The 13,574-nt window shown below is 42.6% G+C and overlaps 1 protein-coding gene across 12 annotated transcripts in view; it reads right to left on the bottom strand.

Annotated features, from left to right (window-relative positions):
* Window positions 1-12,987, bottom strand: part of LOC104829058 (chromosome unknown open reading frame, human C19orf70) — a 22,605-nt gene extending 9,618 nt beyond the window's left edge. For 4 of the 12 annotated variants that reach the window (XM_010563090.1, XM_010563094.1, XM_010563089.1 and 1 more), the window contains exons 1-4: window positions 12,767-12,987; window positions 12,281-12,437; window positions 11,440-11,491; window positions 3,512-3,631 (exon numbers count right to left, since the gene is read on the bottom strand). In XM_010563090.1, the coding sequence (XP_010561392.1) occupies window positions 3,534-3,631; window positions 11,440-11,491; window positions 12,281-12,437; window positions 12,767-12,813 (354 nt within the window). In that variant the 5' untranslated portion in view covers window positions 12,814-12,987 and the 3' untranslated portion in view covers window positions 3,512-3,533. Of the gene's footprint in view, window positions 1-2,565; window positions 2,812-3,511; window positions 3,632-8,732; window positions 8,902-9,002; window positions 10,362-11,439; window positions 11,492-12,280; window positions 12,438-12,766 lie in introns of those variants that run through there. The other 8 variants (XM_010563084.1, XM_010563086.1, XM_010563085.1 and 5 more) reach the window with 7 other exon arrangements.
* Between the last annotated feature and the right edge of the window lie 587 nt (window positions 12,988-13,574).

A 13,574-nucleotide genomic window follows, 5' to 3' on the forward strand; every position in this document is an offset into this window, starting at 1 on the left:
TTTTTTCCCACCGGGTTTTTAACTGAACTGCATTTCCCGCTAATTCCGCACCGACTACATGCATGTTTCTGATAACAGCAGCAGCCAATCACTCAAACCTTGACACCCGAGTCAGTGGCTGTGATATCTGTCCAGTCTTTATTAAATCCAATGCACAGAAATGATCGGACAAATTCTGGTTTTGGGGTTGTGTTTTTTTTGGTTTGGTTTGGGTTTGGTTTGGTTTTTGCCTGGTGCAAAGATTTCTATGGGCTATCAAAAAAATCCACACAGCATAGATGGAGACAAAGCTAAACAGCTGCCTTCTATTCCCCAATTCCAAATAAACTCAGGATAGAGACAGTGTGACTCAACTTTAGCAGAGTCTCAGAATGTCCACTACGGCTGTAAGCAGGTTGCATCTCTGGTTAATTACTGCTCTAATCAACTGTTGTAATGTGTAAAGCCCACAGTAAAACATAAACATACTGATTAATTCAGGTTTCCATAGGACAGAAATTGGGTTTGCATAGGGTATTTCTTTTCAAACACAAATATGAGTTCCCTGATTTTAAGAAATCTTCACTCATTGAACTTTTGCAGGCTAGAGTCCTCAAGGAAGTTCTAATGAATGTCACCAACATCATTCTGGTGGTTTTTTTAAAAAAAGTCTGTTAAATGAATCAAAACCAACCAAACAAACAAGTTATTTTAATACTGCTTATGCCTGCCTTTTACTCATTAACCTTACTGACTCTGCAAACTTGTTGGGTATCTATCTCAGCAATGGAAGGACAATTTCCAGACCAGTCCCAACCTTTCTGGTCCTTAAAACGAAACCAAGTGAAGCACGCAAGCTCTGTGATGAGAAAAGCAAAATAACTACATTCAGAGGAGGTGGAATAATCCTACGAACTGAGAAGCAAAAGCCAGGTGTGTTTTAGCATTCAAGGCACTATGGGAAATGGTAATCCCCCAACAACTTCAAGCTCACACATGAAACCTATACCTGGCCTGCAGACAGAGAATGTTTGATACTAACAAGCATGCAAGCAAGATCCTGAGCATGTGCCCATTTCCAATTTAACTGTGCTCTCCAAGGAGAAAATCTAGTTACAACAGCACAGCAGAGCAAGCTGCTTGCCCTACCATGTTTGTCCCTCAGTATTTTGGTTTAGTGTTGCTGTCATGGCCTCTCAAGTTGGCAGTTCAGGTAAGAAAGTTCTTGCTTATGTTTGTCTGATCTCTGAAAGCTATAGCAATGTGAAATGTAGCTTTCACTATGTCAGCTGCTGCTTGTTTCGCAAAGGAAGATAGACTCTACTGGGGCTAACTAATAGAGTCACTTAACAGCTCTGTCCAAACAGGGAAAAACATCTCCAAATGTTTTCGAGGTTTTGACCTGGTATTGCATGACTCAGAATGAGTGGTCTGTGCTGTTAGCATAGAGGAACTTTCACAGCATCTAGCTCTTAAAAGGCCAGCCTAGTGTATCTACACTAGAAGCCTAGCCTCTATCATCAGCAGAAGGAAACAGTTCCTAACTGTTTTGGAGGCTTTCACTGACCTTGGAAGTCTGGTTAACTAATCCAATGCCATAGTTAAGTGGCATAAACCCTCCATAATTCACATTTACTTCATACACATACTAAAGATGCTGGTGGTGCAGGGTGTCATCTGTGCTTCTTGGGAACTGTGCTGGAATGACAATGCTGCAGGAAGTGTGAGGATGAGAAAGTACACTTCATGCCAACTCTCTTGCCTTGAGAAGGCAACTGAAGCATTTGTGCAAGCCAAACTAGGATGCTTACTAAGTGCTGATGTACAAAAGAACTGTATTCACTTGTACATACCTTCCTCTTCTTTTTAGTAAACTTGAATTACTTAAGATCATTCATAAAATACCACTGAGAAAGCATATTACAATGAAGAAGCTTTAGAAAGCAATCATCAAAGGGAAAAAAAGTGGTACAGAAGATCATTAAAAGCATGGAGAACTAAAGTTCCAAGCATACCAGAGGTATAGTATTCTACCTATTTGTACATAGTGTGTGTACATAAACCAAGACCATACTTTGTTTAAAGTGATTACATTTTCTTTGTAGCAAAAGCTAGAGAGATGAAGACTCTCTCGATGACAGCATCAGAATTTTCTTAGTGGTAGGTTTGGCCTGGTGGCATGGGGAAGCAGACACAGAACCATTCACTGGAGTTCTGAACCTCAACTCTACCTCTCCCCTTATGTTCCGGGACATCCAAGCTGCAGCTAAGTTTTTTCAGAAAAGACTCGAAGATAAGCACAGAGGCCATCCTGGAGACAATTCTTTTATTACTTCTGGTGGTTTGCAAAGTAAAAATTAAACACTGCTCTGGAAAATTAAGTCCTCTGTTTTACCAAAGAGCAGTGAAAGGGTAGTCAATGGTAAATTCAGCTTCCCATGCACACTGACCCTTACTCTAGTGGGAGAGAAGGGAGGTCTGTTCCAGTAAACCCTGTTCTAGTGCATCTCTAGCTGAGCTATTTGTTATGTGAGCTATGCTGCTTTTCAAAGTTGGTTGCCTACACAGATAGCTCCTGTCTCACCACTGGAGTTAATTTGATTATGTACTGTAATTGCCAGCATGCGCAGGAGCCAGTCTGCTGAATAGCAGCCATGCACAAGTATCTTAGCTCTGTTATTTTCTGGTGTGTGTGCGTGGGTAGCCATGACAGAAACTCCTGCTGGAAAAGCTGTGCTGCTTCAAGGGCAGTTGCCATTGGGAAGCCAAGGAAGAAACTGGGGTACTGATAGAGGTTATCGAGGCTCTAGAATAAGGTGAAGCCTCTGGCACCTGCATGACAGAAAGAACAGAAGGACGGGGGACTACTAGATAAAGGGCTAAAAGTAAAACAAGAGGAGTTGCCTATAGGTCTGTAGGGAAGAGCTCACAACAAAGAGGGAAACAAACAATTTATCATCCCTTAAGAGAGGATACTGACTAAATTCCCAAGCCAACGTCTGATGTTGTGCCTGTACAACTGCAGAAAGCCTATGGTACTGGAACTAATGGAGGCAAATGTTATTGCATTGAACTGTAAGATAACTAGGAGCTAATCCCCCTTCCTCTTTTCCCCTGTGCTCTCCCCCCGCCCCCTCACTAGTAAAGCAAGCACTATATGGAATGCAGTTTTGTAAGACTGGGAGCTGATCGCAGTGCTCTAACCCCCACCCCCAACACCACTGCTGCTGTTGGTAACCTTTATATGTTACTCTTGCTATTTGCATTGTACCCTGAGATTCTGATGCGCTTGCCAATCCTACCTAACCCAGACAAAAAAGCTGAACTATATAATTCAGCAGTATATCCACAGCTGGAAAAGGTGGCATTTGTTTGTTTGGTTTTTCCCCCCGTCTTGTGTCCACCGCAATTTCAATTTGTTATTTTTTTCTTAGATGTCCACTACAAAACAGGTGAGCCTAGATCATTCTGCCACGGCTTCGTAACAAATGGTTCTTTTGAAGGATTTAATAGCACCAAGGATGGTACATACCATGTGGAGTCTGCTAGAGGATTCAGTAGCAAGGACAATTCTCCAGGTAACTTTTTTCTTCCACCATGAAAGTGACATAGGTAAGGCTCTGGTTCTTTGACAGGGTGTTGAAATGATTGACTGAAAGAAAACAATACTGAGCACTGAAGGAACACTTATCTCTTTTCTTGCGAGTCAAGAGTGCTGTTTATACATTGACCTCAAGCAATTATAACTTTGAAAGCTTTAACTAGGACTCTTGTCGTTGTTTATTAAAATGTACAGTTTTACCTTGGGGGAACTTCGCAATAGGGAAGTAAAGTGAATGACCAAAAGATGTGCACAAAGCAGTGAGAAAGGTAGGATGGAAGCCAGCAGTCTTGTCTTGCCTTGCATTTTATTCTCTGTCAGAATCTGGAAGTAGAATCTAGAGGACCCAATTCCCCGCTGCTACTGCCCAAAGTATGATCCTTATGACCTTTTCTGTCCTATGCAGCCAAATATTGCAATTTCTCGTTGTAAAAAATTAAGCCTAGAGACTTTTGAGACTGTCCTGTGTTCCAGAAACAGAAGGTTGTTCTCTGAACCTTAAAATGATTAATCTTAGAATAATCAATTTCACACTGGGAACCAAGGAAAGACTCCACTAGAAGCACTGTGAACAAGGGGATCTACGGCTGATAAAATTACTTCAGCACTTCAAAAGAATGATCATATTGTGGGACTGGGGCTCTTTTATTTTTGTTTCGACCAGCAATACTACTTTTCTTTTATAAAGACTGAGCAGAGTTAATGCTTCATGACACAAGCTGACAAACACACACAAATGTGTGTCACTCCCCTCTCCCTCATTCACCTGGTGCACATGGTAAAAACAACTGTGAGCACATTCCAATGCTCTGAGTATCAAGGGTTGGTTGGGATTACAATTGCTGGTTCAAGGGTCTGGCAATGCCATCAGCCCTACAGCCACATGCTTTACTTTCTTTCCTTTTGTGTTTCAGAAACTGATCATCCCATTGGTGGGCACTAAATAGTAGACCTAGGGGATGAGTGGAGAGTGGCATGGGCAACAACACCAATCCCTGCTGCTATGCTGCCAGTGAGCCAAATCAGAGCCTGTGCCACTTAACATCAGCAGCAGCACAGTGCAGGTATGTTCCCTTACTAGCAGAATGAGCTGTAGTCCTCTCCCACTGCATTGTAAAGGCAGTGCTTTATACATTCATCCAAAATTTTCCAGTAAAAGATGACTGGAATTGCATGAGAGATTAAAAGCTATGTTCTGAAAGTGAAATTTTCCTGTTAGGAGTGGGGAAAATGGGCATCATTTTTGAAAATGCAGACGAGATCAAGCAAGCAATCATGTGGCACTGGGAAACACGTAGTTACAAGCCTGTGCTGGGATTTGAGGTTAGAGTCACAGGCCACAAGTAACATTTGTACCTGATGCTTAAGTCACTGGGTCAGACTGTCTGAGAAATGCCTTGTTCAGTTGCTTTTTTCTCAAAAACCATTCCCTGGAGGTTGCAGCTCCCTCCCAGAAACATCCATTCAAAAAGAACCCCCTCTCAGATACTAATCACTGCAACTGTTGTGTGTAATACCTAATTGGTTTGTGTTGAGAATAGCTCCAGTCAGCACCTCTGTTGCAGGCACAGCTGTTCTCAAACCTTAGGGGGGGAACTCTGTCAAGAGAAGATAGACTGGGCCTTTGAGAACACTAAACAGTCAAGCTGAAGAAACACTCTGCACCAGCTCCCAAGGCCAATTATCCTTTGTGCAGCATAGGGAAACAAATCTGCTTAAATAGGGTTAGTAAAAGCTGCTTGCCCTTTTCCTCTTCTCTTTTTTTCCCTCCCTCTTCTCTTTTTTCCTCCCCACGTGTAGCCAGAGATATTAAGGGCTTGAAAAGATACTAGTAAGTTTGGAAGTGGGATAGAAGCATCCCATAATCCTGCTTAGTGCCACAGTGCTGGCAGATGTAAACTTTCTATCCTTCTGTAGGACAGGTCCACTAGAGACAGCCAGAGTCCTTGGTAACTGGTGACAGAAAAAAGGTAGCCTGTGAAAGTCATTATTACAAAACATCTATGAGGCAAAAAGCTAAAAACCAGAAAGGAGGACTGGATATTTATGCAAAAATAGAGTACACAACTACAAAATGCACTAGGGAGTTTTTAGACCTACCCACTAATGCCAAGTCTTTTTGTGAGGAAGCTATTCCAGAACTGTTTGGTGTAGTGGCACCAGGCCACTCTGGCAGTACCCAGTGTCACCATGTTCAGAAAGAGAAAAGATACTGGGTGAGCTGAACAAAAGAAAACAATTTTTTACTGTGAGGGAGGTCAAACACTGGTATAGGTCATCCAGAGATGTTGTTGAGTCTGCATCCTTTGAGACGTTCAAAACCTGGCTGGACGTGGTCCTGGGCAACCTGGTCTAGCTGACCTTGCTTGAGCATGGAGGTTGAACTAGATTATCTTGAGGGGTCCCTTCCAAGCTCAACAATTCTGTGAGCTACAGCACAGGTACTATTTTAACAAGTCAGTTTCTACACTGCCACTGACATCAGCCTGCTCAGCAAAGGAAATCTGATTAGCACCCTGTCTTACCGACAATTATTTCTATAGGTCACAAACTAGACTTGGAAGAACATTCAACTTAAATCCAGCAATTTTGTGAAAGGATCAGTCCCTTACTGAATGTACACATTCTCTTCAAGATGTAATAAGAGAATAGATGTACTGGGTCAGATGAAAAGTCCTTCCTGCTAAGTATCCTTTCTCTTTTAGAGGCAGGTGCATAAAGAAAAATATGGTGGAACAAGGTACATGTAGAGCAATCCTTCATCAGGTGATAAACTCCTAGTGTCTGGCACTCCAAGGTTTACTGAGCTGTAGCTTCCATCTGGACCATTAGGTTTAAGAGCCACTGATGGACCCATACCCCAGGAATTAACTTAAGCACTTTCTAAAGCTATTTATACCTTAGCCAAATCCTCTGAAATCTCTTGGCAGTAAGTTCTGTCATATAACTACTTGTTTAAAAAGGAAACAAACCCCCCACAAATCCTTCTACCTTCTTGCGTTTTAAATCTGCTTCCTAATCTGAGTAAGCACTCATCCCACTCTCCGTAACTAGGCCTGCCTATTTCCTGTCCTGTAGCTGTGTCTTGGCTCATTCTGTAACTAGGACAGACTAGAACAACGTGACTGCGTTAGCACATCGGTGTGGGAGAAATGCCACCTCTGCTGCCAGGAGCGAGGACAATCTCTGTCCCTAGTTTTAGAAGCATGAGCAGCAGCTCTGGGACAAAGAGGGTCCCGAGGACAGAGCCATTACAAGCTGTATATTTACAACAGCCCATCCGATATATGCGCAGATGCTTTCTGTGAAGGGGGAACAGATTCATACTGATGCTATGCCATGTCATGATGACTTCTGCAACCTCATGCCACAATCCCATTGCAAAGGGTTAAAAACACAGAATAAATCTGTAACTTCATTTTACAATACTGATGCCCTCTAGGCCATTGGTGCTCCTTGTATATGCCTTGGCTGTGACTGAAAACCAACCTTGGGAAAGTTTTCATCACCATTAAAATTAACATATGCAGAGTCCACAAACTGGAGCATACTGCAAGCTAGCCAAATGTTTCATGCACATACACTTTGCTCAATTACTCTCCCTGTGCTTGTATAATCATCCTAGGCCATGCATGCACATGTGCCAGCCCATTCACTTCTCTACTGGCATGCTACTACAATGCCACACAGTTCCTGTGGCCACCAGCTTCCTCCTGCAGAGGTTAAGATGGCCTGCTGTGAAAAGCTTCACATCTGCCAGGCATGTGGATGAAGATGGATCCAGAGCAAGAATGGGCAACTCATTTTAGATCTTACTGAGTTGGAAGACACTGCCACTTTGAAGGTGAGCATCAGTGAAGGATTTTGCTTCTCCACCTCAGACCAGCTTCAAAAATGCCAGTAGGAAGGAGAGACTAAAGCACAGTGAAGGTGCTGAGATTCAGAACTTCTTGTATACAATGCTGCCCCTGAACTGTATGAGTCTGGCAAACCACCTGTCTATTGGTATAATTCCTCTTGCTTAAACTTTACCTTAGATTCAGGAAAAAATGTAGTAGATAGCAAATCACCCAGATGTGTTCCATCATCAGTGGGTATGTACAGAAGGGCAGCTCCAAAGGTCTATGACAAAGTCTGCATCACTTGAAAGGGATTTGCAGACATGTACCTTCAAGACCTGATAGGTCCAAGCTATGTGACTCCTGGACTCCCTCTGGAGTCCAGCCTGCAGAGAATTGGCCTTTAACGTGTCTTTTTTTTTTTTTTTTTTTTTGTCCTCTGGACATGCCGGTGGATTACGCTTCTGACAATCCTCACTTTGGCAGCAACTGGTACCGTCTTCCTTTTGCAAGAACCCTTCATAGCAGCAAAGGTAAGAGACAACTGCAGATAACTGATTGGCTTTTTCTGTTTCCTGCCTTTTCATGTCCTGGACATAGCTGGAGAGGTTAAAAAGTAACATGCACTAACAGCAGATGTAGTTTATGGCCTGTTCTAGGGAAACCAAACCAAACAGCTCACAATGCAGAGAATGCCACAGTGTTGTAGGAGCTGTGGAAATTGCTTCCCAGCTACTTCATTAATGCTTTGAGGGGGAGGGGTACACATGGCAGGACTGAACACATAGATCAAAACTATTTTGTAATGAATTACTGTAGATGTCCTGCTAATGAGCTACTTTGACTTCTAAACCTGCCATGCTACATCCTTGTTCTCCATCCCTAGAATCACCACTCTGATAAAACACCTCTCGAGCTTTTACAGCAACCCTCATCCCTGCCTGCATGTGCCCACTAGTATTTCTACCATGAGAAAAAAATGTTAGTACCTAATCCATCGTGATATGGACACTCATTTTGCCCACATGAAAAAAAAATCCTCAGAAAACCGATGGCAGGAATGAGCGGCCAGGAAACCACTTTCTGCCCAGGCCTTAATTTAAGTGTATGTTGCACACTTCTACCAAAAAAGTGTTGAGTGCCTCTTCTACAGAGGCAAACAATTTTCTTGCTGCTAACACTGGTTCTTGTCCATATGTCCCCGATACGCAGTTAAATGTTCACGATGGTCCCTGCCAGAGTGAAATTTACCCTGTATCTTGTGTTGATTTGACAGCTAGTTGTTACTTTCAGCATTTTCTGGACCTACTTACATTTTGGCAGGGAACTGAGAAGTGTGCTGTAATCTTTGCTTCTCTTCCTCTTCAGAGGAGCTATCCATCTCCTGTGGAAGGGATGGATAGCAAGAGAATATTCTTGCTTTCTGGGAAACTCCCTTCCCGTCTCCCAATTTGTATTGCTTCTTATCAGCAAACAAGGTTTCTGTTTTTAAAAAAAAAAAAAAAAAAATCACATTTCTGTTTTTATTCATGCAAAACCTGGGAAAAAGTCTGCTAGGAAAACACAGCTTGAAGCCTCTAGGCATTCAAAAAATAAGGAAATGAAAAAACATCCACATAGTTTGCGAAGTTATTCAGTGGCCAGTAGTTCACGTTCATATATTTGTTCATACCTCAGCTGTGGAATAGCACTGTTCCTTTGCAAAGAACTTATAATACAAAAAGACATAGTTGCAGTCAATGGGCTCTGTTCCTGAGGTACCTCAGCCTAATTCCTCATGAGGGCAGTAGGTTTAGATGAAGTAGGAAATCCCTCAGCCTCATTCTGCCTTCCATGAGAACTCTGCTGTGATTGGACATCCTTCCCATTTCCATTTTCTCTCTTGCTCAGTTGACAAAGCTTTACACACAAAGGTGCCAGTATCTTAAAGGTACTTCCAACCCTATTTTACAGACATTTAAAGAAGCCATCAGACAGAGTACTTTTTCGAGTCAAGACACAAACTGAGTCCACTTAGTTTTAGCCAACAGCTAGTAAAATTTAAAACCTAAACCCTTGCCTCCAAATAACCTATGCTGTGGAGCTGAGAATTCAGATACAGGTGTAAATTTGACAGTGCTACTGGTCATTATGCATCCAAGGATAGTTGGATCAGATGCTGGAAAAGTTAAACAGTACTGCGATTTTGCTGTTCGAGCCCAGGTACTAGAAACACTGGCGATGCCCATAGGCTGAACAGACTGGGGGCGGGGAGTGTTAAAAGTTTCCTATGGCTTTCTAGAGTTTTGCATCACAGACTTATAAATGCCCTTCTGTTGCACCCTGTCATCAACAACAAGTATTGCAACTAGTACTGGCTACTCCCAGTCATGTGACAAGTCACAGACCTCCTGGAAGCAGCTTTCACATCAATAATGTGCTTTGTCTGACAGAGGTACTCCCTCCTCAGCTAGCTTGAAGACAAGTGCTTGGATTTTTAAATTTTTTTTTAAGTCTTGTTGGCTTGTTTTGAATTAGATGGCATTCACCTTCAAGACTAATTCAGCTTCAGAAGAATCTGTTTAGTGAGCAAACTTGGCAGCTTTAGAACAGGTGCTATACCTCAGCATATGGCCATCACTTCATTACAATTGATCCATGATCTCTGCTGATGCCTCTGATCACTGGTAAGACAGAAAGCAATTATTGCAGTCTGTACGCTAAAACCAACCCAAATACAAATGGAAGTTCCAAAGCCTTTTATTGTAGCCCTTGCATGGCTGAGCTGCCCTCTAGAGGGATGGACTATGCATCATCCCAAAGACAACATAGGATGGAGAGAATCATGAACCCTGGAGAACGTGTTCATTTGACAAGATCCTTCACAAACTTCCAGCCTTCCACAGTGTATTCACAGGCCCTGGTGGGAGCTACAGACAAGGCAGACATGACTGTCTGCACTCCTGCAAGGAAAGCAGAGAAGAATTATCCCAAGAAGAGCATCATTCACGCCAAATTTCCTAATGGTATTCTAGCATTGTAGATTTCTTTAAACACAGAGAAAAATCTAGCTCTTATCTCAGAAGCTTTGAAACACACTAAGGCCTGAACGATCCTTGGTTCAAGTACAGCTTTATTGTCTCAGTAGCATATGTGACACAGAGAAATTCCAACTTCAGGACCAGTATGAGGGATAGACAATTACCAGACTGAAATGAAGAACTGAGCTAAGTTCCATTTTATTTCTGGCCTTTCCACAGACTCCATGAGTGATGCAGGACGTGTCACGATATTTGTGGCCCGTGTTTTCCCACAATTACGTGAAGACTTTTTGCTGCACCATAAAAAACCTATAAATTAACTTACTAGGTATTTATAACATGCTGTGGCCTTCAAGCAAGATCTCTAAAACTCTAATAATAATGGGAATACTCATCCCTTCTGAAAAGTCAGAGGCTGATTTCAGACATACAAGCATCTGAAAAGTTTATAAACTCTTCAATCTTTAACCAAAGGTTCACCTTTCTTAAAAATAAGTAATCATTTATTTTTATGCTCTACTTTTTTATGCTCTACTGATCACTACCGGTGCTGATGAACTCACTGGTACCTAAAGTCTACCTATGTATTGTGGTGGCCACAGGCCTCCCCAAACACTTCACCGAAACATTCAATCTTAGATTGTAGGATAGCATAGGCATGCCTGTCTTGGGGCACAGGTGGGCAGCAAGCTTTGTAGGTAAAAGAAACACCAGCTCCTCTGGTTAGAAAAGGCAGACAGGTTTATGGGCACACATCCTCCTCCTTATTTCACAGTTGGAACAAGAAATTAAGTCCAAAGTCACTCAGCATGCTCGTGGTAAAACCTGGAGCAGAATACACTTTAGTCCCAGTCCCAATGCTTCTTACACCAGACTGTAACATCTATCACCTCCTTCTCAATCATTCAATTTAGGAGGACAGTATTGAAACAAGACTGGTAGAAGCTACATCACTCTTGGCCCCTTGCTCCTTCCACAGTTTGGTGAGAAGTTACTTTACCTTTATTCCAGGAATCAGAGGGGGAAAAGTCAAATTTTGGAGTGGGTGGGAGCTAGAAAGAGAAAGAGAGACAAGATATCAGCACTTAAGGGACTTTGCTTGTAACAGGATTCACATCACCTTGGAGAAGACTCTTGACCTCAGATCTCAAAGATACTTAGGTGCCTACTCTCTGAAAGTCTCAAAAGGGATCAGACACGAGGCCTGAAGTCTGGACTTTGCTCTTTCCCCCAGTATAAAGTAGGGGCAGAAGGTAGTACTTAACATTTGGGTGCTCCTGAAAAATCATCTCCATGGCTGTCTCCTTACAGTGATCTATTAGTTTAGAATAGTCTCTAATATGAAAAATGCTTTTCAAACTTCCAGCAAAGGCTTCTCCTGTTCTGAGGATTTTAAAAAATAAGAATTCCTTAAAGAGAAGGGCCTCTTCAGGCAATTTAAATTCAACTTGATGAACTGTTAGCAGCTTGAGAAATTGGGAAGAGAATCTTTTTGTTAATTCTTTAAAAGCATGTAAGATCCTTCAAAAGAAGCTTGGAAATACCACTACATAGTGAAATATCTCCCAGAGCATGCTTGCAATCCCCTCCTTGACCCTGCATAGGCTAGTTACCCCTTCTCCTTTGAAATAACATCTGTGAGCAATGTCTCTCCCCTAAATTTAAAATTTTATCCTCCTTCCATTTTAATCCTTTTTAAAATATTCTCAATGTGAAATCCAGTTCCAACAGCAAAACTCCTGCCAGCATCACTGGAACCAGAATATCACCCCAATGTTTTCTCCTCCTCATTCAGAGAATGTTTTTGTTTTGCTGACTGTGTTCATCTGCACAGTACTTACCTCCCAGCCTATGTACCTTGTCCACTCTTGGATAGCTGGAGGCAGTGCTGCTTGAGCTTTTTTGAGGGCTTCAGCACCTTGTGTGCCACTGCCCAGCAGCCCCTGATCATATACCACATATACAGCAGCTCCAGCCAGGCCTCCTTTGATGACAAACCTGAAAGAATCAAAAGCAGCAACATTTCAGTTCATGTTATGACTATCAATGCATCTCTCTCAGTAGGTTGTGACCATCAAAAGGAAGGTATTGATAAAGAAATCTGAGGGTCACAAATACTCCACTGTAATGTCTTATTACAGACAGAAAGCAGCAGACAAGTATCTAGCTACCTTCCTTTTCTTCCTAGGCCAACTATTCCCTGTCAGCCCCTTGAAACCATACCCATTCACATTTTATCAGTGACAGTTTTCAATAAAAAATGAGAAAGTGTCAAACACCTCAGAGTATGTGCCACTTTTTAAAGTCTGAGAATCATGGGCATATACCTTTGATAAAAGGAACTATAGGATTTTGCAGTGTGTAAGACATCCATGTTAATGATGTGGTTCTTGCTGTTTTGTTAATAAGTAATCTGATTAATCTGACAGACACCAATATCTTGTTAAGCTCATTATAGTCCGGTTAACACCTGGCCATGCCTGTTCCTGCATTGCCTAGGCTTTTAAGGTTTCCCAGTAGACTCCATGGTGTGCAAACACTAGTTTTACAGCTGTAGTGGCAACCTGCAAAGTGGAAGACAGGAAGAGAATATTTGACCTTTGTTTACTTTTTCATTATAGACAAGAGATCTGGGGAGACTGCCTTTTTCAACTTTACAGGGCAGAGAGTTGCTTCCCATTTAAAAAAGCCAAAAAGCTATCGCACACCTAGGCAAATAAAAGAACAGCCAACGAAACAAAAAGCTGCCAGATAGCAGTACTGCAGTAGTAGAACATAGGCTAGATACAGCCTCTGAGAGAAGTAAGAGAGAATCAATACTTAAATCCATGTATTCACAAGTATTTTGGGGAAAAGGCACCCTTCCACACCTTCTCCCTTCGAGCGGGCTGTACGTTCAGATCGGAAAGTGTTCCCTCAGCAAACAAGCGCCCTTGGGCGGCATTCCCAGGTTTTATTTGACGCATCCACGCTCGCCACGAGAACACCGCCAGACGCCTGCCAGGCGTTTGGAGGCACACCGAGAAGCTGCCGGATGGAGGCCAAGCCTGGCACGGGGCCAGACGAGGCCGAGGGCGCAGTAAGGCCAGGCGCCGCCAGGCCGAGCCGGGCCGGCCGGGGCCCTGGCCACAGGCC

This window comes from Haliaeetus leucocephalus, unplaced genomic scaffold, assembly GCF_000737465.1.
Source record: "Haliaeetus leucocephalus isolate CR32 unplaced genomic scaffold, Haliaeetus_leucocephalus-4.0 Scaffold164, whole genome shotgun sequence".
Classification (NCBI taxonomy): Eukaryota; Metazoa; Chordata; class Aves; order Accipitriformes; family Accipitridae; genus Haliaeetus; species Haliaeetus leucocephalus.